Genomic DNA, 25162 nt, shown 5'->3' with positions numbered 1-25162 from the left:
AATGAAGTGCTATAGAAATAAAAGTTTTAGTTAAGAATACATTGCATACATAAGATTTTTAACAATATTTGTTCTTGTCCTTCCCATATGATCTTTTCTTCTTTATCCTTTAAATCAGGGGTGTCAAACTCGCGGCATCACATCGTCATGTGACATATCACAACTTTTTTCCTCTTCACTAAAACGGGAGTGGACATGGCCAGCGCGTGATGCATCTGGCCCACAGGCCATGAGTCTGGCACCCCTGCTTTAAATGCAACAACAATGTACCATATTTTTCAGAGTATAAGACGCACCTTTTTTTCGTCAAAAACCAGGCTAAAATCTGGGTGTGTCTTATACATCGAATACAGCATCTTTGCCTCCCGTAATCCTGCCCCCTTCATAAAAATGGCCATGCATAGCCTTATGGAGGCTTTCAGAGAGCTCTTGGGGGCTGGGGAGGGCCGTTTTTTGCTCAATTTTGCCCCCCCCCCCCCAGTCCCCAGGAGCACTCTATAAGCCTCCATAAGGCTATGCATGCAATTTTTTTGACAAAAACCGGACCCGTTTTCGGGAGGTTTGCAGAGTGCAAAACCTTTTTTTTTTCCCTTTCGGAAAGCTCTTTAACTGATTGATGAGAATTACATTGATCAAGTGCTGTGCCAGCAGAAACAAAGTCTTGGGTGCTGCAGATTGTCAGTGATTTCCTTCTCCAGCCCATGGATAAATACACCTGGAAACATCTACCTACCTACCTATTCTCTCTCTCCCTACCTACCTACTGTATTTCTCTCTCCCCCCCCACTCTAACTACCTACGTACCTACCTACCTACTCTCTCTCCCTATCTACTGTATTTCTCTCTCTCTCTCTCTCTCTCTCTCTCTCTCTGTCCTCCTACCTACCAACCTACCTACTCTCTCTCTCTCTATCCCTTTATCTATCTTACTACCTAACTACCTAACTACTCTCTCTCTCTCTCTCCCTACCTACTGTATTTCTCTCTTTTTCTCTCCCTCTCTATCCCTCTATCTACCTACCTACTTTTTTAAAAAATTTGCCTCTTCAAAACCTTGGTGAGTCTTATACTCTGGTGCATCTTATACTCCGAAAAATACGGTATTTGCCCCTGTTAAAAATCAAACAGGATTAGTCCTTAACATGTTTCCAGACCAAGTATTTAGATTCAACCCAGAAACAAACCTATACAAATAACTTCACATATATGTATTTGTCAACACTTGGGCTCCCCCCCCCCCCCAGTTTTCTTCAAGAAGCCTTCATCCAAAGATTAAAAGGACCTCTAGAATAACATCTGATAGCAGTTGCTGTTAAAATATAACCCTGATGTACATACCTGAGAGCATTTGGGAACTTCACCTAACACTAACTTCTACTGATAGCTAACCATCTAATGCCCACTACTATGATCCTATTACTCAAATATTGAAAGGTTTACATTGGATGCCATTTTTTTTCCAACACATTGATCTTACATTTTAAAGCTCTAAACAATTTATATTCTGGCCATTTAAGTGTCCTGTTTCATTATAAACATATTATATTATAAAAAAAGAAATTAAAAAAATGTATTTAGCAAATCAAAATATATCACACAGTAAAACCATTATCTCAGATCATAGACAGCAGAGGCTAATTTTTATTTTTAGAATAGAATAGAATAGAATAAATAGAATTATTTATTGGCCAAGTGTGGTTGGACATACAATAAATTTGTCTTTGGTGCTTATGTGCTCAGTGTACATAAAGAAAAACAAAATACATTCATAAAGAATCATAAGATACAACACTTAGTGATAGTCATAAGTTACCAATAAGCAATCAAATTGTATAGGAACAAATAAAACAATATAAATTGTAATTTATATTTAATTTACTAAAAAGATACAAAGAAAACAGTGCCTCCCTGAAACCTTACATTTTACATTTTCACGGGGGGGGGGGGGGATGGGGGGAGGATCAGACTTGGAAACTAATGACTGACCTGATCAAGTGACTTATTGCCCCAGCCAACAGCCTTCATTTTACGCTGGACCTCCCATTGCTTCTGATAGGCCAAAATACGATTCAGAGGCCAAGGATAAGGAGAACCATATCTTGGATGAGTAATCTTTAAAGGGGGGAAAAGGATTATTGTGTTCTTACATAACTGAGAAAGCTGTTTTTTAGAAAAGGCTAGTCTAACTATGATTTTATTGCCATGGTTCTGCCTCAGAACCTGATTCTGTGCAATTATTTATAACTTGCAGCTAAAAAAGCAAGCCTTTAAAATGATATTAAATTTTTTTTCTTCACTTTAGAACCAGCACATCCAATAATGACATAGAGTAACCCGAAATGTATATGCAAGCAAAATTAAAGCAAAAAAAAAAAAATTGGCATCATTAGTGGTATAAACCTCTATGTTTCATTTATGAGTAGGGACTTGCAATTGTGAGCAAAAGTGTTTTCTCATTAAAATTTAATTAAGATGTATGCTGCAGAATCACTCACCTCCTGGACTGTAGCATCATCACACCACTGAAGATACAGCTAGAAACCAAAGAATACTAAACTTCATAACGGAGAAGGTTACACAGTCATTTATTCCTTGCAGCTTTCTCTCCTAGCTCTACCAAACAAGCCATTAATAACATTTAAAACACATAAATACGGCTACTAGATCTATCATGAAGCAAATGCAGTATTTCAGTGCACCAAAAATAACCCGAAAAGGATTGCGAAGTGTACATAACAGGGCGCTGCGTTTTGAGAAGCACTGTTAATCTAAGTCCACCTTTTTTGTTTTATACATAAATGTAGCTGTAGCTTGCAATGTTACAAAGAAAATAGCATTTTATTCCCCCTCTTCGATATAATTCATTTCCCAAGACTGACAAATTACTAGTGTTTTGCCATACCTCCGCTGTCAAAAGCATATTATTGACTAATTCCATGTAGGCTTTCATCTCAGCTTTTTGGACTTCATCCAAACCATCACTAAGTGAATGGCCCTAAGGCAGGAGAGAAGGAAGGAAAGAGAAAGAGAGCAAAATTATCCGTTTGGGTCCTTTCCAAACTTTATTGAAGTCCAGGCCCTTCTCTCATTCAAAACAATCCTTTGCAACATTACACATAAGAGGCAGCTTTGTAGACCACAAAGACTATTAAAGGCTCTGGGGAGGTGGGGGGAGGTGGGGTATTGAATTGAAATCTTTTAAATAGAAAAGTACAGAGTGATCAGTAAACAGAACTTTCCAGCTACAGACCTTTCTTTTGCTTTTCTGCTGAGTGGTTTTTATAAATACAACATCTTTGTAAATAAACTGAAGTGAGTTATGGTGATGTAAATACCTTATTAAAATACGATGCATGGGTATCGATTTACAAGACTAAAGAAAGAAGCAAGAGTAAGCATAAATATTGATTATTTGGAATTTTTTAAGATTTAAACAAAGTGTTCTCTATGCAGTACATTGCAGAAGCCAAGAACTAAGTGCAACATTATTTCTTGGCAACAGCCAAGATAGCAAACAGAGCATGCAGCAATCGGGAATAGCCAACTTCGTGGTGCATTTCTTTTTTTAAAAAATAATAATAATAATCTTAATTTCAAAAGCCACAGCAAGCATGGCCAAGGTTCTGAAACGATCAAAGTTACAATCCAAACCCTCTGGAGAGCACTGGGGTGATGCCTACCCTATCTTAGATGTAGGACGGGATCCAAAGAGCTTTTGGACAGCTTAGTCCTCTTCCTATAGAGCCAAGACATACAGAGAAACAATTTGAAAAATGGAAGCCCTTTCAAAGAGACATCTAAACCACTACAATTGGTTTAAAAAAAAGTTCACCTAAAAAGGATATGCCTCAGCTGAATCAACTGAGAATTCTTTAGGTATTTACTGGTGAAGCCTTGTTGTATTTGAATATATAATCAGAAATATGTTTACAGTAGACAAATGCTAGGAGCCAACCTACAATCTAAGCTTTTCCCTATTTAATTACCATGTAATTGGGTTATAAATTTCTATCTACTGTATATCAACTGAAAACAACTAACAAACAAGTTGATATTATAACATTGTATCACGGTACCGTATTACAGAATAAACTAAAAACTCTTGAGAAAAATATTAGAGAGAAGGGTAAAAATAGAAATCTATTTATTAATCAGTTCAGTTATGGAATTGGCTTTTAAAGCCACTTGAATTAGCAAATTTTCAAGATAGAAAGGATGGAAGGAAAAGCTGCTCGCTTAAAATCAAAATTATACGTACACATATACATACTAATTGTATGAGAAATTTAAGCAACAGAAAATATTTAGATATCAAAATGATGCATATCACCATGTATGAAGCCCAGAATATTTGGGTTACATTTGCTTCAAAATGGAATTAATGCTGTATCCAAAAGAAATATGGGTTTGGCTGAAAGGTCCTACTGGAAGAAGCATATCTTCACTCCTTCTTCCTTACAGATATCTTGCCATCTCGCTTACTCTCTTGAAACTTGATCAGACTCCCAAGATAGTTTCAGAGCATGCAAGTAGCTAAAGAAAGGGAAAATTCCTTTCTTTCTCCCACCAATGTGAAGACCTAAACATCAGCAATTATGAAACCTACATTACACAAATTTCATTTTCAGAAGATGGCCCAACAACAAGAGTTTGTTTTCCTGAATCAAGTGATCTAATCAGGATTGGATCTGGTCAGTCCTTGGGTGGGAAATAACCAAGAAATACCAATTCTATAGGTTACATTGGGAAGTATTAAAAAAAATCCAAAAGACAATATCATGCTCCTTCTGTATTGCTGCAAGGAAAACTACAGGAGCAAACTCATTACCTCACCAGTTGAACTCTATTCAAAGGAGACTTTACAATAATTATTATTTAAACTTCTTTCAGTTTAAGGATCTCATATGTGCTAACTGGGGAGACTTTGAAGCTGCAACTTAAGTACAACTAGAAGACATCAGGATGGGCAAGGTGGCTGTAGGACCCCTTTCTGAAATTCTTGGGTAATACAGATTTGTGTGCTGTCTGGATAAATAACAGAGTTTCTTCAATATGGGCATGTATAGAGAGAAAGATAAACATTGTACAGAATTACATTTGTACAAAAAAAAAAGTTCAGCCCAATAATAATAGATAGAAATGTACAAGTCTTTTTACACATAAGCACTCAGCAGAAAAGTAACCCACTGAACTGGATAACATCTTAAAAGCTTATTAATGCAGTGTTTTCTGAAAGAATAAAGTATTTAATTTTCAAAGCTATGAGGTTATCAAATCACCAGGATAATTTCATAAACAAATAATTGAAACAACTGCTGAATAGGTATTTATCTTTTAATATATATCTATATCTATATCTATATACATTACCTTGGCTTTTACAAACTGGACAATGGGTCCAAGTTCTGAAACTACTTGATTTCCTACATGAATGAAGGGCACTTTTCCTGCGGGCGAAAAGAAGAGTATATTTCAACATTCATCACTGACATAGGATTCAGAATGAATCAGAATGAAAAGACCCAGAAAAACTGAGATTTCAGTTTTGTGCTTGAGTATCTTTGAAAGATGTATGAAGACATAGATTGATAGCATTTGTTCTAGGCAAAAGTAGTTGGTCTTTCCTGAATATGAATCTCTGTGAATCCCAAATACTACTGCCCTTATTATTTTTAAAATCTAATAGCTTTGACCAATCATCATCATCATCAAAATTATAGTGAAAGAACAGTGTAAAGCAACAATTAGTGGGGGAAAAGTAATGGAAAATAAAACAACATGTGTATTTTTTTTTAAAATCCACAGTTGTGTAGCTTAGTTGTCATTCAGTGATACCCAAGACCTCAGCTCCTCCTAAAAATTTGACCATCTGCATCCAGGGAATTCTGGTAGCAGACAAGTGCTTCTTATCCACACAGAAGATTTATTGGGGTTGGACAGTTTGTATCAGGTCACATTTCTTTGTAAAAGCTTCTACACAGTTACGTCTGATTCGCTTGTAAACCAAAGCCTCCAAATGACAAGAATCATCTTCTGTTTGAGGATTCATAATCGAGAATATAACTACCCTGAGCACCAGTTATTAGCAGAAAGGCTACTGCACATGCATACATATGCACAAGCATGTATATTTAGTTTGGTATGAATCTGCACCATCAATTGGCCCAAAAAATTATCATATTTCTTCCAGAGGTGCAGGAAGATAAAATTGTAAAATCAACTAGCCTCCACACAGTACATTAATAACAAATCAAAGCAGGGGTGAAATTCAGCAGGTTCTGACAGGTTCTGCAGAACCGGTAGTGGAAATTTTGAATTGTTCGGAGAATCGGCAAATACCACCTCTGGCTGGCCCCAGAGCGGGATGAGAATGGAGATTTTGCAATATCCTTCCCCTGGAGTCAGGTGCGAATGGAGATTTTACAGTATCCTTCCCCTGCCATGCCTACCAAGCTATGCCCACAGAACCGGTAGTAAAAAAAATTGAATTTCACCACTAAATCAAAGATTATTGAAACAAACGTCACAAAATACCGGTGCCTCCACTTAATATTTGTTCCAAATATTAAAGTAAATGCTAAAGTTGCTGGACTTTAATATATAGTACTGTCAGTTTCACAGAAATTGTATAAAATATACAAGATACAGAGTTTAAAAAAATAATATCGACGAACAGTATTCAGGGTAATTTCTGGCAAGAGATGCATTGGTGATCCAGCCAGTCTTTGTGTTTTCAAAATGGGGGAAAGACAGATGTCTATTACTTTTTATTCAAAAACTACTAGATATAATCTGATATCCATTGCTGATTTTCCTATGAAATGTTAAATTTTCATTTTGAGATACTGAAAACGTCAGACTGAAGCACCTACAGTAACCTAATTTTTATCTTTCTCTACTTCTTCTCATATCCCAATAAAAAGTCCTGAAAAATTCAAAAGCTTGCACACTCTTTTATGACATTTGACCTACCTATAATAAAACTACCATCCTACTATAATTCTAATAAAAATAGTTATCTGTGCTAACTCTGTGCTCAGACCTTAGTGACACCTCATCAGAAATTGAGCAAACAGTGAACTAAGTGGCCTAGTGTTCCTTTGTTGACACTGAAAGCAGTGGTGAAATTCAAAAATTTTATGGGAGTGGCTTGCTGGGCTTTATGGGCATGGCTTGCTGGGCATGGCAGGGGAAGGATACTGCAAAATCTCCATTCCCACCCCATTCTGGGGCCAGCCAGAGATGGCATTTGCTGGTTTTCCGAACTACTCAAAATTTCCGCTACCGGTTCTCCAAAACCTGTCAGAACCTGCTGGATTTCACCTGAAAGGCTATAATCCTAAAACCTCTTGCTGTGAAATATGGGTAGTCCTGAATTTACGACCACAATTGACCACAAAATTAATGCGTTAAATGAGAACTTGTTAAGTGACTTGCCCCACTATATGACATTTCTCACCACGGTTGTTAAATGAATCACTGCAGTTGATAAGTTAATAACCTGGTTGTTAAGTGAATCTGGCTTCCCCACTAACTTTATTTTATTTCATTTTGTTTATTTAGTTTGTCAAACATGTACAAGATAACAGGTATAAATATAAACATGGACATGAACAAAGGAAATAAGTACAAATAAATGGGGACAGAAGGACGGTAGGCACGTGGGTGTGCTTATGCACCCCTTTACGGACCTCTTAGGAATGGGGCGAGGTCCACAGAGGACAGTTTAAGGCTGAAGCTGTGAGGGTTAGAGGATGTAACAACGGAGTCTGATAGAGCATTCCAGAAGGTTGCAAAAAGTATGACCCCGGGACACTGCAACAGCCATTAATATAAACCAGCTGCCAAACATCTGAATTTTGATTACATGATCGTGAGGATGTGAAAAACTGTCATAAGTCACTTTTTCAGTGCCATTGTAACTTTGAACTATCATTAAATGAACTGTGGTAAGTCAAGAACTACCTGTAATGTCAGTCTCTTCAATGAAGACTACACAAATAACTGTGAAGGTTAAACACTGTCCAATGAATATTTGGACTATTCTTGCGTTTACTTTTACTGAGAAAATAGGGGGAGGGACAGCTTGGTCACTGACAGTTACACTGACTCAAAAAAAGAATTGCAAGCCAGCCTCTGCACAATGACATACACTGCAAAAGGAATGCAGGCCTTTTGAACTTCTACACCTCTCTATGGTCCTATCAATCAAGCTTTTGCTTCTACGGAACTACTATACTGTATACAGAATGAGCTTTTGGTGTTCCTACAGCAAGAGTCAGCATATCGGTGCTCTCACAAGGTGCGAGTTAAGTGCTCTCTTATGAACAGATGGAGAGAAAGAGAGCAGCGCCAAGCAAGCGGTTCTCAAATGTGGACTCTCATAAAAAGAGGAAAATGCATTCGTGGTTCTGAATTGTAACCTTGTAGAATTAGGGCCACAATTTCTGTGTTCGCAGAAGCTCTGTTTATCCAAGCTCTAATTTACAGGGAAGCATGCATATGATAATGCATGATGAAAAGGCTTTTGCGGTAGGCAGCAGGAAATGCTTTCAACCTGCCAACTCAAAAACGGGGGGGGGGGGGGGGGGAAATATTCCCATTAACATTGAATTTTGCTTTATTTAGATATTTCCTTTTACCACAGCTAATAGGGAACAAGAACACACCGCATTATTGGCTAATTAGCAGGCTATGTTCATGGAAAGCAATGTACATATTCCCAATAGTTCTCTAGGCCATAAGCGGGCATGCCTAGATGATGAAATTTAGGAGAATATGTCTTACTGAATTCCATCCCACAATATTCAATCGAAGCATCTTTTAGCCTGCATGGATTTCACTGTTAACAAGCCCAGCTATGCCCACTGCAGACAAATCTTGTTTCCTGCAATGAGGAAAGTTATGTCTGCATGTGAATATGGAGGTATGCTACCTTATTTACTCTGCAAAGATCTGGGTAACTTCTAGATGGAAGAGTTATATCTTTTTTCATTATCTCTTTGTTGACATTCAGTGGTTGCCTGGATTTTGCAAGCCAGATATGGTAGCCCTACTCTTCACGTACAATGAAGTGTGGGAAACTCCTTTCTGAACATGCCCCCTTCAATAGACAATCAGCATCAAATGCATGAATAACAAAAAAAAATGTTTTCGTTCATAATGAGACCAAATGAGAGATCACAGCAGCAACCCCGTGTATTTGCATATAGAATTGCCCCAAATTAGAAGAGGATGTTGAAGAGGACCTGTTTGTAAAACCTGAAAGGGGTACATGGGGACATATACAATGATTGGTTATCTCCATCTGGGCTCTCTCTCTTCAATCATTCTGAGAGCTCAATTCTGTAAAGTAATCTTTGTTAGGGTATTAAAGGAAAAAGCTGCTCACAGGTAGAATGTAAGAAAGAAGACAGGTCATCTCTTCTCATCTAATGTTAAAACCAGACTCTTCCATCTATTTCCATCCTGACTGAGGCAGCTCATGTTTAACACACACAGAAGTGTTAGAGGTATGTTTACCTTGGCCTTACAACACTGCCGTTTAATACAGTTTAATGATGAAAAGGTATTTACTCCTGTTTCTTGCAAGAAAAAAAAATCTGTAGCATAACAGGAAACAAGCTACTGGCATCCTGCAGCATACAGTAACTCCAACTGATCTCCAAGATGAGATACTGTTGCCATAGTTTCCAAGCGAGGTGTAGTGTAAATGATCGGTACACTTACCAGATGGGGACATATATTCTGCATTTGCCCTACAAACCACCTGGACTGGCAGATTGCACATTTGTAAAAAAGCCTGAAAATAAAGAAGAGTAAATTAAAGCTTTCCACATTATACGAAGGCAATACATTTTTTTAATATTTGTAATTTTAAGCCACAAGAAATATTCCTTTGGTTTATAATTATTTTCCAAAACAGATAACTATGAGAACTATACTTCTAGGTGCTGGCTTCTAACACTGCACTTATCACAAATTCATCGCTTTGGACACAACTATAAATGAACAGAGAATTAAGCAATCTGAAATATACAGTACAATATTTCTTGTACTTTACTGTGATAACCTCCCTCCAAAAAAGTAACTGCATCAAAAAAAAAACTTTTACATTCCGTTTTGGCAATAATGATTATTGTAGTTTTAAAATGAATTGATGAAACTTTCTGCTACCATTCCAATTTTTCATGGAGATCAGCCGACAAATTAAAGTGTAGCCCACTTCACATTTTTAAAAAGATACCATTCTTTTGTCCTTCTATTAACTTTAATCAACTATTAAAAATGCCCAATCTACAGGACATAAAGCTGCCATATCTGTACATCGCATTATACAGACCTGAGTTGACTGAAAAATAAATCTTGGCTCTTCTAATGGACTAGAAGCTTAGGAACTTAAACTGTGGATAAGAATCTCCCTAGAAGACATCTCTGTTTAGAAATTTCTCACTCCTAAAAAAGCAAGTCTTAAAGTATTTGAGCCGCTAAACAGGCCAGATCTGTAAACAAATAAGAGTGGTTTACTTCCAAAACATATCAAAGCTAGACCAGTCAAATAGGCTTTGTGGCTATCCCTGAAAATGAAGAACAATGGGCAGCAATGACAAAAGCATTGCTCCCTAATAAACCTTTTGCTTTGATTTTCAGGTTCTTCCACCACAACAGAATACACATTCCAGACAAGCAAAATTTCCATAAACCAATTCCCAAAAACAATATGAAGAGGGGAGATTTGCATAAAGTATGAAGAAAGATTCCAAGCTGAGATATTTTGAGTAATAACAAGGCTTCTCTGGAATTGCATATTATTAATCTTATAAATAAATCAAAGCCAGTCCTAGTAGTATTGTAATAATTAATATTTAAAATATGGCTGTAGAGAATGTCAATATGCAGACACTGAAGGGGATCTGCATTTTCTTTCATTAAAAAATGACAAGTGGAAAAAAGTAGAAATTATACAACATGAACTAATGCACAAAATATTCCAGTTTTCCTATCAAGCGGTGGCAGATGCTGTAAATTGCAACGTCTGTCTAAAATTATAAATAAAAATGGTCCAATATCATTCTTGGAATGATATAGTATATGCCTAATGCAGTTATGATAATAGTCACATTTGTAGTTTAACATAAATTAAGAGTTTAATTGTATTTGTGACTACTTTAAACAAAATAACATGTTCTTTTGTACCTGCAAATGTAATTTATTGCAAAGCCAGGTTCATTTTCCAGAACAATCAGTTTTATACTACCCTGGAATGCTGCTGTAATGTAATTCCTGCAGCAGAATGTGTGAAGAGTACATTCGCTGGTACCACAGAGGAGGCTTTGAAGATAAATGAAGATGCTATTCATTCAGGAGTAATTTCATCTTAGAACCATATGAAAGATGTTTCACTCAGACACGGTAGATGCCTGGCTTGGGATTTCAGTCTATTTTCAGCTCCGGTGTAATGTTGTTAAATCGATTATGTTGATACTGTATTTCTAATCATGAAGAATTTCAGCTATTATTCTACTTAAAGAATGGATTGTCAGACTCGCATTATACTGTTCGGTCTCTCTCCAGTTTACAACACAATTACAGTTTCAAATCACAAACTGAAATTATAAATTCACACTAAAAGAAACACAAATCAGATAGTCTGCAGCAGTCTTTTTTTTTTTAATCATTTAGAGAAAAATGATCATTTTTCTCACTATAAAGAACTAATGAGCTTCCAATGCTTCATGAATGTTTCTTTCGGGTTTTACTCCAATTGTGTTTATCTTTCTATGTTATGATTATGCTTGGTGACCAAACTCCATCATTTTTCTTCATATACATACGTATTACAACTTGAAGAGCTATATGGGATATATTATCACTTACTTTAATTACTATATTTACATCACCAAACCATGAGGGAACATTGTCTGCTGCTCCCTATTCAATTTTAACAAAGGTACAGATTCAGACATCCCAGGACTGTGTGATATCATACCTGCTAATTAAATACATTTCAATATATTGACTTAAATTTAGTTTGGTCTTGTCCATGCTAATGCCTTTACAGTGCTGGCATATTATACAAAGGATGTTACATCATTTAACTCCCCAAAACGTTTAGCAACCTTCCATTAAAAGACCAAGTTTACAAAGCTACTAACATTGTTACTTTCTTTGTACATTATATAATTTTTCCATTCTTTCCAAAGATGAAGCAGTGAAACTTCTTTCTGGATATTTGTTTCACTGAAAGCTGGAAAGCAACTGAGATGAAGTAAGTAAGTGTATGTATATATGCATGTATGTATGTGTGTGTGTGCATGTGCGCGCATACGTACGTACGTACACACACACACACACGGCACAAAATAATTTATCTAAAGGGGAGAAAATAATTTCTGCCCAAATAGTGATCTGAGTCAGATTCATAATAAAGCAATCAGCACGTCTTTATAATCTCTACAATCCTGAGAATATTTATCACAAAAAATTACCATTCCAGTCCCCAAAAATAGGAAATAGAAGATATCAAACAACAAATCCTAAAATTCCAAGTGTTTGAAACCTATACCTGTATATCCTGACTAGAAAAATATCAGGAATGATTTTACAGTATTCCTCCCCCCCCCCCTTTTTTTTTTTATTTATTTCTCGGCAGGAAGTCATAAAAAAAGAAGGGTAAAGTATTAACAGTCTTCTTTAAAAAATGGAGTGAAGAAAGAATCTACAGAGAAAAACAGTAACCACAGACATGTTGACCATCTCACTGACTCACTTAGTCTTCTTTCTGGATAGGTTCAGAGAGAATTTAATGTATCAGATTTCTATCTCATTGCTCCTGTCTTAAGTTTCTTCAATTTTATTTCCGCAACAATTTGTAAATTCTCTATTAAAAACCACATCTCAGAATATACACATTGTTGCCCCCCAAAAAACCTTTGGTTTTTCATACCATATACATCACAGATAAACCTATCTGAGGATAAACTGAACCTCAAAATTGCAACCAAAATATATCTATCATGAACTACCCAACTATCATATTTAAAATGGGATCTGTTTTAGAAAACAAACTTTCTTGATAGAAAACATAAAAACAAATGAAGTCCTTCAGAATTTGCTGGAAAACCATACAAAAATTATCAAAAATTTTTTTTAAAAATCCCCATCTTCATCCTCTGCTTATGCAAAAAGATTTTCAGATTCTTCCCTTGTAATACAGCATCATCTCTATCGTCTTCACCTTCATCTTTATCATTGGCATCTGCTCTGCCATCTGCATACATTGCATCATCTTCTGTCCCATCCAGAGCATTGTTGTAACATGAATAGTGAACCACATTCAAAGAAATATTTTCCCATGTATCATTCATCCATTTTGCTATCAGCTCTATATTTGGGTTTTTTTAAATGTCCCTCTTCCTTAACTTGGCCATGCCAAAGATTGTCTGCAACATGTACTCTAACATGTCCCAGATGAGAAGGGATGGTTTCTTTTTGAAAACAGGACCAAGCCATTTCTTCCAAACCTTCTCAAGCCACAAATCTTGTACCATACTTGTCCATCCAACGTTTTCCATAGGCGCACACAATATCTATCTATCTCTCCCTCTGACATAGAGAGAGAGGGAGGGAGGGAGGGAGGGAGGGAGGGAGGGAGATTTTGCTTGCCTGCTTTGGGAGCTTTTTTCACTTAAAAATAATATCTGGATAGCTCTTAGTTCCACTTGTTAAACATGAAAGAATCACAGTAAAATTATTATTTTAATTTCCCGATGGCCGACAAAAATTGTTTTTTACCAATACTTGTCAACTGTAATTGAACTGCCATGAGTTTTGACCATATTTCTAATATCACCAAGTTATCACCTATGATGCTTAAAAGTTGTTTAAGATTTTTTTTTCAAAGAAAACAATCTTCTCTTCAAGAATTTCGGGTAGCCCTTGAGAAACTTTATTTCACTATCTTAAGCAAAGTCTGCATCTAATCATGAATTTGGAACACCAGCCAACAGAAAAACAGAAATCTACCAGGCCCTCAGCCTTGTATTTTTCAGACTTCGCCATCTTAAGTGTTCCCAGACCAACATTGGTCCAGGTAGCAAGTGTGCAAGACCAAAACCATTCCCCATTGGTATGCCTTTTTCCAATTTGATTTATCTTCTAAACTAGCTTTCGTCTATTTATTTATTTATTTATTATTCACACTTATAGACCGCCCCCTCTCCCGGAAAGGACTCGGGGCGGTGTACAGTCACTAAAATACATTCTAAAATACATACATAAACAATTAAATTAATACTGGTGAAGGAGGTTATGAGACTGTAATCGAATAATAAATATAATACGTTAAAAGCCTATAAACCCTTAAAACCCAATTAAAATAAATAAATCCCGGGAGGTAAAACTAAGACGGTGCCAGGCCAGCTGATTGAAATAGGTGAGTCTTTAACTTTTGCCGGAAGGAGCGGAGGTCGGTGGTGGTTCGAATGTCTGGGGGGAGGTCGTTCCAGAGGGTTGGGCCCATCACAGAGAAGGATCTACTCCTAGGTGTCGCCCGCTGGCATTGCCTGGCAGACGGCACCAGGAGGAGCCCCTCCCTGTGTGAGCGGATAGGTCGCAGGGACGTGTGTGGTAGGATGTCTAGAACATCTTCAAGGGAACTTTAGAAACCTTTATTATATTTAATTATTACAAGATTAGATGTCATCATTCATGTAATGTGCCTACACACTTGTAAAGAAAGAAGACTACATTGAACCAAAATCAAATGACATAAAAATGTAGTGTCCTCTAATATAAAGTGAAAAATTCAAAATGCTTCTTCTTTCAGTGAAAAAAAAATATTTAAGAGTCAACTCATTAAATTATAATTTACTTCTGTCTCAAAGAAACTCAGGAGAAAGAAGGCACACTGTTAATTTACAGAAGAACATACTAAGTATAAGGATAAGGCCTACATTTTGTTAGTATGAATCTTCAAAACTCTCTCCTTCAACCTACCTAAAAAGGTACAATTATATCCAATACTCTCTTTCTGCCAACCAGTAACATGGCTGAAAAGATTTTTCCCCACCTGCACCTCTGTATAACCATAAATCTCCTCTAGAGAGCTGAATATCTCTGAATTGGGACTAAAGGAGAAATAATTTGCAAGTTCAACTCCACTTCAAAACCATTAACACTGCAATCTCATACAGCTCTAACTGAAAGAAAGCTTTCAAGTTAGCACATAAAAGGATTGTAACTAATTATCAGTGTGTGAAATGCTGCTTCAATCTACTTGCATTAGACAATTAAAGAAATAATACATATTCTTTGGTAATGTGATTCTTACTCTACTGAGCCTGTCTATATTTGTTATTGACAGAAAGCCAATAGTTGCAGAAAAGCACAGGATGGGTTGAAATGTTCATTTTTGTGATATAAATAGAAGGAAGTAAATTGAGTATACAGTTACTATAGGACCTAGGTTAACAGAAGGCATCTATATCATGGATAGTACAGATTTCCAAGGCTAATGTTGTAAATGTTCTAAAACACAATATGCAATAACACTCTCTTATTCAGTTTCAGCCTTAATGAAGGCCAGATTACTATCAGTGCTCTGAATTTACAATGCAAAAAGAAAAAACCATTGCTGGCAAGAACATTAAATAATGCTTTGATAATATGTTATCAGGCCAGCATTAATTCTTAGCAATCACATAGATAGGCCTTCTCCATCAGTCCCAACCTTCAGGTCTCCCTAATGGCCCTTCAGTATAATTATACCTCTGCAATCAAATCCACCCATTTTGCTACTGACTGTCCTCTTTTTCCCCCATTCCCTCTGCATTTTCCAGCACTATAGAATTTTCTAGACAACTAGGTCTTCTTCACATAATGGCATATGATAATTTGAACCCAGTCGTTTGTGTATTGGGTATGAGCTCTGAACTGATTTGTTTTAAGAGTCATTTGTTAATTGAGAACAATTAATCAGTGGAACAGCTTGCCTCCAGAAGTTGTGAATGACCATTGGCTTACCTGAAGGGTCCTTTTCTGTACACCGCGGGAGAGTCCAAGCAATGGGTTAATTCAGTCTGCTTGCCCTTAGGACTGAGGAACTATTTTTCCTTAAGCCACACCTCCTCCTGGTGTGCTCAATCCCCCAGAATTCTTTGAAGGAGTCAGTTCGTGCGGACGGAGCGAAGCGTCCAAGATGATGTACTGTTGACACGAGGAACCCGAATCCCGGCCTTGAGAGCCAGGGTGGGTTGGACTCTCCCGCGGTGTACAGAAAAGGACCCTTCAGGTAAGCCAATGGTCATTTTCCTGTACACCGCTTGGAGAGTCCAAGCAATGGGACATACCAAAGTTATTGTCCATCTGGGTGGGCAGAAGAAGGCTCCCGGGATTCGGTCTCTGACACAACCGCCTGGAGCACACGCCTGCCGAAAGACGCCTCAGCCGAGGCGAAAATGTCCAGTTTATAGTGTCGCACAAATGGAGAAGGAGAGGACCACGTAGCGGCCCTGCAGATGTCCAGGATCGAGGCCTGGGTGGCCCAGGCCGCTGAAGTAGCAGCACTTCGTGTGGAGTGTGCAGTGATGCCGCGCGGAACGGCTTTGGATTGACTTTCATAGGCAGTCGCAATGCAAGCGCGAAGCCACCTGCCAATTGTGGAGGAAGTGACCTTCTTCCCTAGGGAACCGGGCTGGAAGGAGAGGAAAAGAGCCTCTGATTTCCTGAATTCCGCAGTACGAGCGATGTAGACCTTCAGGGCCCTCCTGACATCAAGATTGTGCCAGGATCGCTCTCTGGGATGCGACGGATGAGGACAAAAATTTGGCAACACAATGTCTTGCGCTCTATGGAACCATGAGTTTACTTTGGGGGTAAAGGTCGGGTCCAGCCTCAAAATGACCCTGTCAGGGTGGATGACGCACAGATCCTGGCGAACAGAGAGAGCCGCCAGCTCCGAAATCCGGCGAGCTGACGTGATGGCAATCAAGAAGGCCGTCTTCAGCGTCAGGAATCGAAGAGAAGTAGTGCGTAAAGGCTCGAATGGAGGGCCAGAGAGGGCCCGCAGGACCACGGACAGCTGCCAAGTAGGATAGCGATGAACGGTGGGAGGGCGAAGGTTAGAAGCGCCCTTGAGGAAAAGACGCACCTTCGGGATTTTGCTGAGAGGCAAAAGGTGGTCGCCCGACCAGACAGTAGACAAAGCCGCCACTTGGCGTCGAAGGGTGTTCGGGGCCAGGCCCTTGTTGAGTCCCGCTTGAAGGAAGTCAAGCACTCTGGGAACAGGCGCGGTCGTCGGCTCGATGAGCAGCTCCTCACACCACTTGGCGAAGGCGGCCCAGGACGCATCATAAATCCTAGTGGTTGAAGGGCGTCTAGCCGCCTGAATGGTGTTCACTACCTCCTCCGACAGGCCTTGGTCTTTTAGTTGGTCCCCCTCAAGTGCCAGACGGCCAACTGGAGCCACTGGGGCTCTGGGTGAATCACGGCCCCCTGGCTGAGGGAGATCTGGTCCGGAGGAATGCGCCACGGAGGAGACACCGACAGGTGGACAAGGTCGGCAAACCACGACCTGCGGGGCCAATGCGGGGCCACGAGAAGGACCTCTGCTCCCTCTGCGATGACTTTGGAGATGAATTGAGGAAGGAGAGGCAGGGGAGGGAAGGCATACAGTAGCTCGCGGGGCCACTTGCAACGCAGTGCGTCTGTCCCCTCCGCCCCCGGGGTGAAGAACCGGGAGTAGAAGCGGTCGAGCTGCTTGTTGTCCCTTGACGCAAACAGGTCTACGGCCGGAGTCCCGAATCTGTCGGACATCTGGTGGAACAGGCGAGGGTCCAGTTTCCACTCCGCAGGATCTATGGTCGTCCTGCTCAGCCAGTCGGCCTGTGTGTTGTCCACTCCGGAGATATGGTCGGAGCGAAGGGATTCCAGATGGCGCTCCGCCCAGCGTCCCAGGGACTCCGCCTCTCTCATCAGTGCTCTGGATCTGGTGCCGCCCTGACGGTTGATGTGGGCCTTGGTGGCCACATTGTCCGTCATCAGAAGCACATGTTGACGATGGATGGGCCGGCTGAAATGTCGCAGGGCCAGGCGAGCAGCTCTCAGTTCCAGCAGGTTGATGCTGTAGCTGGATTCCACTTGGGACCACTTGCCTTGAACAACCAGGGACCCCATGTGGGCTCCCCAGCCGGAGAGGCTGGCGTCTGTGGTGATGATCAACCTCTCGGGTTCCTTGAATAGGTGGCCCTTGAGGATGGCCGGAGACACCCACCAGCGGAGAGACCTCTTCACGTCCGGGGGAACTCGAATCGGCCTGGTAGAGTTGCTCCTGGATGCCCTCTGGTGCGGCAGCAGCAGCCACTGAAGAGACCTGGAATGCAGGCGGGCCCACGGCACGATGGAAATGCAGGAGATCATTTTTCCCAGCAGCTGCGACAGAAGGACCACTGGAGCCTGCCTCAAGCTCAACACCTTGTGGGTCATGGACCTTAGACCGGTCAACCTGTCTCGGGAAAGGAAAACCCTGCACAAGTTGGTATCTATCACCGCCCCCAGGTGTACAAGTCTGTTGGTTGGAGTGAGATGGCTCTTCTCTATGTTTAGAGTGAAGCCGTGATTTCTGAGGGATCTCATAGTGGTTTGGAGATCCCGAAGGGCCTGCTGCCTGGACGACGACTGGATCAGGATGTCGTCCAGGTAGCACTGGAGCCTTATGGGCCTGCGTCTTAGCTGAGCCGCCACTACCGCCAGCACTTTGGTAAACGTCCGAGGAGCGGACGAGAGGCCGAATGGAAGAGCTTTGTACTGGAAGTGGCGACCCGCATAATAGAAGCGCAGGAACTTCCTGTGCTGAGGACGGATGGGGATGTGGAGGTATGCCTCTTTGAGATCTATAGATGTGAGAAGATCTCCCTGTCGAATCCCCGCCAGAATGGACTGCAGAGACTGCATCTTGAACCTCCGGTAGGCGATATGCCTGTTGAGGTTCTTGAGGTCCAAGATGGCTCTCCACCCCCCCGAGTTCTTTGGTACCAGGAAGAGGATGGAGTAAAACCCCTTCCCCTCTTCGCCTTGGGGAACTGGTTCCACGGCCCTGATGTCCAGGAGATGACGGACTTCCTGGTCCATACGCTGCCTCTTTTGGGGGCAGGACGGGACAGGGCATCGGATGAAGGTCCGAGGGGGAAGGGACAGGAATTCCAAGGAGAGGCCTTCCCTGACTGTCTGCAGAACCCAAGCATCCTCGGTGTTCTGGGCCCAATGGGAGGCGAACAGCTGTAGGCGACCCCCGATGGGCGCCAAGCCCTGGCAGTCACTTTGACTTACGGAACGGCCTGTTGGAGGCCCCACCGCGGTTATACTTGCGGAAGCCGAACTGCTGCCTGCCTCTGTCCCGAAAGGGCGCTCTGTCTTGGGACCTGTCGCCCTGCTGGCCGAAGGACCTATTAGAGGGAGAGAAGGAAGAGGCAGAGGTGGAAGGCTCGGAGGCACGAAAGGACTGCCTCCTAGAGTAGGGAGCGGCCTTACGTTCCTGCTTTTTATTTAGAGAAGGTAGGATCTTCCTCTTGTCCTTGGACTCAATGAGGAGAGGATCCAGGGACTCGCCAAACAATTTGGACCCCTTAAAGGGGGCGGAAGCCAGTTTCCATTTGTTTTTCTGGTCCGCTTGCCAATGTCGGAGCCAGATCAGTCGACGGGAAGTTATGTTAGAACCGAGGGCCCTGGAGGCAAATTTGGTGGCATTGAGGGACGCGTCAGCGGCATACTGGGAGGCCGCGATTATTTTTGACACGTCCTGGTGGAGACGGATGTCTCCCGCCGGGAGCTTGTTTAGGAGCTCGCGCAGCCAGATCACAGAAGCCCTATTAAAAAAGGAAGCGGAAGAAGAGGCCCTGATGGCCCAGGCAGCCGCCAGATGGGTCTTGTGGCACGCCTTTTCCGCCTTCTTGTCCTCCGCCTTAAGGCCTTCCAGGAGGTCGGCCGGTAGCGAGGAGTTGGAAGTGAGCGCAGCGATGGGCGGGTCGACAGTGGGAAGGGCCAGAAGGTCCTCCAACACTGGCTCCATAGTATAAAGCTTCCTATCTACCCCACTGGGAGAGGATTGCGTGGCTGGCTGAGCCCACTGGCGCTGGATTAAGTCGAGGAACAGCCCCGGGACCGGAACCAGCTCTTGCTGGGGCGCTGGCACATCAAACATGACCGCATTGGGATTAGCCGGAGGGGCATCATCCGCCGGCGCGGTCGGCTTGGGCTTGATCCCCACCCTGGTGGCAGCCTTGACCTTGTGAAGGACCGATTTAAAAAGGCTGGGCTTGAAGAGACCCGCAAAGGCGGGCGCTTCGGGGGGAAGGTCCTCGTCGTCCGAGAGGCCTAGCACCTCCGGGTCAGGGTCCTCAATGGCAGAGGCCTCGCTGACCACCGAGGATTCCAGGGAAGGATGGCGAGCACGCTTGCTTGGGGGCGGAGCTGCCTGATCGGGCTTGGGACCCCTAGGGGCCGCTGCGGTAGGGCTTTTAAATTTCATGGCCTCCGTGATGCCCTTGGCAATGGCGCGGGCCATTAGCTCCTGCATGCGGGGCGATAACTCCTCAGAGTCAGAATCGGGATCCAAGCCCTCTTCTAGGGGGGGTGAAGCCTCACCCTGCATATCGTCTATGCTAGCATCCCCAGGGGGAGGAACCTGTTCACAGGCCCAAGAAGGGACCGGGGAAGCCGGCTCTGCAAATGACCTATTAGGGGATAGGTCCTGGGATTCCACCTCCTCGGCGAGGACCGACTGGAGATCTTCCCGGGAGGGAGGGGCTCCTGAAAGGGACTGCACCCTGTCTGCCTGGCGTCTGGCCTTCTCGAATTGCTTGTCAAGGGCCCGCTGGCGCCTTTCAGCATCCTTGGCCTCAGCTACCGAAGGGGTTCTGGAACGCTGTTTCCCAGAGCTACCCCCACCACTCTTGCCCGCACCCCCACTCCCCGAAGAGGAGGAACCCTTGCTAGGGGCCTGCGAGAGGCTCGGCCTAGCGTCTTGGGAATCGGGAGGACTGGGCAGGTCCATAGTCAATGACCACACAAGATGGAGCAAGGCTATGATAAGGCAGAAGGATAGATATAGACTGGGTGCTGTAATGGGAAACAAAACGAAATGATCGTTAAAATTGCCATATATACAATTAATCGAATCAATACTATGAAATCATCCCATGTTTCACACCAGTCGGAGGCCCAGGGGTAGGATTGGGGCCTGCACCGAGGTGCAAGGCTCCGCAGGAGAAGCAGGGAGGAGAATGACTATAGAAAAAATCTTCAGGCCTGCGCTTACTTAGGCCTCCTCCCTGAGCCGGTATGATGACCGTTGGAATGGCACAGGAACCAGCGCCGCTCGCAAAAATAGACAAATGGCGAAGGTGGCGATCCTAGCCCGAGAAACCCTTGCTAGGCCCTGCCACCTCCAGCGGCCTCCTGACAACGAGGCTGATGCAAAATGGCGGCCATGGCTGGGCGCGCTATTTTCGCGCCTAAAAATGGCCGCCGCAACAGCGTGGGGCTAAGGGAGAGCGAGGGGCGAACGCGCCTCGCAATGGCGACGATCGCCCACTCCTCCCTGCGGCAGAGGTCCTCTAGCAGGCCGGGGAGCGAAAAAACTTCGACGAAAATAACAAACGAGGGGCCTGGGGACTTAGGAACCTCGCCGCTGCAGCCGCGCCGTTTTAAACGACAAGCGGCAGGCCTCCGAAGCCGTCCCAAGAGGATCGGCTGAGGGGCACCCCCCACCACCTTGTAGCTTACCTCCTGGCCTTCAAGTGCAGATTCTATTGAAGAAAGTCGCAGAATTGAAGAGAGAAACGTCTCACGAGGTTGGGGAATATTAGAGAAAAAACTTTAAACGCAATTAGAGAGTCCAAGCCAAAAAAAAAAGATCAATTTAGCTCAGAGCTCTAACTAAATACGTCCAAACGGGCTGACTGAGGAAGAATTCTGGGGGATTGAGCACACCAGGAGGAGGTGTGGCTTAAGGAAAAATAGTTCCTCAGTCCTAAGGGCAAGCAGACTGAATTAACCCATTGCTTGGACTCTCCAAGCGGTGTACAGGAAAATGCCCCAACACTGGAAGTCTTTAAGAAGATGTTGGATAGCTATTTGTCTGAAACGGTATAGGGTTTCCTGCCTAGGCAGGGGGTTGGACTAGAAGACCTCCAAGGTCCCTTCCAACTCTACTATTGTATTGTATTGTATTATTGTATTGTCTTCTTTGGGGGTCCATGGTATTTGCAAGAGCTTTCTCCAATAATCAAAGTTCAAAAGCATTGTTACTGCTTCTCTCCTGCTTCTACAAAGTCCTGACTTTGCTTCCACAAGGTATCACAAGCAATGTCATTGCCTCCACAATTTTAAACTTTGTGGGTCTTAATACATCGCTTCCAAGAATTCCACTGATAGTCTGCCAAATACTAGTCTGCAACTTATTTCTTGACTGCCAATTCCTCTACTGTTAATAGTCAATTACAAAATACAGAAGCTATCCACCATTTCAATATCTTGTCAGTTCTAAGGTTTGTGCTGCAGCTGACATTAATTTGATGTTCTCTGCATTGAATTAAAGAGATTTTTTCATTGTGCCCTTTGACTTTCATTGCTAGAGCTCGCAGATCATTTGCATTTTCAGCTATCAGAACAGTGTCAACAGTTCTGTTTCTTTCTCCAGTTTTAAAATCACACCAATCTTTTTTCCCATCTAGCTTCCTTCAATATATATTCAGCACGTATACTTGAACAAATGAATGAGAGCATACAGCCTTGTCTTATTGGCTTGCTGATCTGGAATCAGTTTTTTAACCAAGTCCTCCCTAGAGAACTATGTGTATGTTTTGCATGTGGACAATGAGATGTTTTGGGATTTCCATTTTCCTGAGAACATTCCACAGACTAATATAGTCTATAAAATGAAGATCTTTCTATAATAAATGAGGTACTGTCCATGATAATTTACTTCTGGTATTTTTTCATTTTGTCAATTATAAAGCATGCATCAGCAATAATGTTTCTTGTTTCTCAGCCTTTCCTGAAGCCAGCTTGAACAGCAGCATTTCCCTTTTCATAGAAGCCTCTGCAATATTTTCCCAACAAATGTGTGAAATTAAAGCTTGCATGCCAGTTAAGTCTCCTTTCTTTGGCATTGGTATGTAAGCTTAACTCTTCCAATCTGTTGGCCATTGCGTCATTCTCTAGATTTGTTGGAGGAAAGGTTAGAACCTTTACTGGTTCTTCTATTAATCACCATAATTCTATAGTTCTTCCATTAATTCATGCAGCCTTCCAACTTGGTTATGATCGGTGCTGATTTAACCACAATGCTTACAATATAATTGTAAAACAATACAATATAGAAATTGAAACAGAATTCAGAGCACAGAAGACAGTAACTTTAAATACCTAAGAGAACAATTAACATAAAAGATTGGTAAGCCTTTACCAGGCAAAATTTGAAGTGGAAGATATTCTGGATTTAGGTGGGGGGAAAAGGTTCTCTCGTCTAGCCCTCCCCCCCCCCCCATTTTATGATCGAGGTGGGCTTCAAAAATTTCAGCAACGGGTCTCTGCCCAGTTGCTGAGTGGGCATGGCCATCATGGGCATGGCCTAGTCGGCCTCCTGCACCACGGCGGGAGGGGCATTTTTGCCTTCCCCAGGCTCCAGAGGCTTTCCTCAAGCCTCTGGGAGGGTGAAAGTTGCCTCCCCTGGGCTCCGGAGGCCTTCCGGGAGGCCCGTTGTTTTCCCTCCCCAAGCCTCCACGAAGGCCTTGCACTTACCTCACATTAAAAACGGGTTGAGGGAGACTCCTGGGAGGGGAGGAGCCAGCCAGCAGTGGGATTTGGAGGTTCTCCAAACCGGTCATAACGTTAGCTAAGGGTTCTCCCAAACCTGGGAGAACCTGTAGCAGCCCACCCCTGGTTATGATGGATTCCCCAATGGCTGTGGGACTCAGTGGATGCTGACATTACAATAGGTGCAGGTGTTCGATGCTCCTGAGAATTACAAGCCATAAAAGGCTGTAAATATCTAAACTACTATCTTGGACTTGGAAATAAACTGGTGAAAGTCTCCCCAATTTGCAAAAAGAAAGTTCCCGTTATATATCTCAATCAGAAACGTGTTGGCCACATTTTTTATCCAATTACTGTTGCTAAATCATCTTTAAATAATTAAATGGCTTCAACCATATAAACAAAATAGTGTACTGTGCAAACAAAATCTTTATGAAGCAGAGAACCATTATCAAAATTACAAAAAACAAGGAATTCATAATCGTAACACAACCTAAGTATTATTAAGTACTGTTTAATAATAGTTACTGCAGTAACTGTACAAGTAGGCATAACTTCTATATTTCTTATTACAAATTATTCTAAACTGATAACATCACCTTACATCAAAGAAAATTGTTCCATAAAGTTTAAAATCAGATATCTTTTGAAGTCATATTTATATAGTCATGGCCACTATCTGCTGTCACACAAAGAATATTGAAAAAAGAAGATTTTAATATATTATGGTTAATTTATCATTTAAGTGACATGTGTAAAACAGAATTGAAATACACAAAATTCTCCTCTGAAAGGAACTTTGATTTTAACTATTTGTGATAATGATGATTAAAGGTTTCTTGGTAGAAATGCAGGAATATCATTTCAAATATATTAGTACTATCAGTTATTTACCAAGGATTTTTAAAAACCCATTCTATAACAAAATACACACTGGGTCATTTCTACTACAGGGGCTTCTTCTTCTCACCTGCTCTGGGATATCCCCATTTACCCCTTTCATACTATCTACTGAGAAGTGGTCCCCCCAAAATCAGGAATTTCATCTCTCAGAAATGTGGGACTATCAAGATAGGAAACTGAATTATTATTGTTCATTACAATGAGCTGCAGTGGTTAGAGTGCAGTACTGCAGGCTACTTCTGGAGACTGTCAGCTGCCTGCAGTTTGGCAGATCGAATCTCACTGGCTCAAGGTTGACTCAGCCTTCCATTCTTCCAAGGTGGGTAAAATGTGGACCCAAATTGTTGGTAACAATAGGCTGACTCTGTAAACCACTGAGAGGGGGCTGTAAAAGCACTGTAAAGCGGTATATAAGTCTAAGTGCTATTGCTATTGTTATTACATA

The 25162-nt window shown here is 41.9% G+C and overlaps 1 protein-coding gene across 1 annotated transcript in view; it reads right to left on the bottom strand.

Annotated features, from left to right (window-relative positions):
* MTX2 (metaxin 2) overlaps window positions 1–25162 on the bottom strand; it is a 50988-nt gene that overhangs the window by 1639 nt on the left and 24187 nt on the right. The window contains exons 4-8 of the mRNA XM_081935290.1: window positions 9730–9802; window positions 5371–5447; window positions 2903–2995; window positions 2496–2534; window positions 1987–2112 (exon numbers count right to left, since the gene is read on the bottom strand). Of these exons, the coding sequence (XP_081791416.1) occupies window positions 1987–2112; window positions 2496–2534; window positions 2903–2995; window positions 5371–5447; window positions 9730–9802 (408 nt within the window). The remainder of the gene's footprint in view (window positions 1–1986; window positions 2113–2495; window positions 2535–2902; window positions 2996–5370; window positions 5448–9729; window positions 9803–25162) is intronic.

This window comes from Natrix helvetica, assembly GCF_964273705.1.
Source record: "Natrix helvetica genome assembly, chromosome: 1".
In the NCBI taxonomy this organism is placed as follows: domain Eukaryota; kingdom Metazoa; phylum Chordata; class Lepidosauria; order Squamata; family Natricidae; genus Natrix; species Natrix helvetica.
This window is presented reverse-complemented; position numbering and strand designations above follow the sequence as displayed.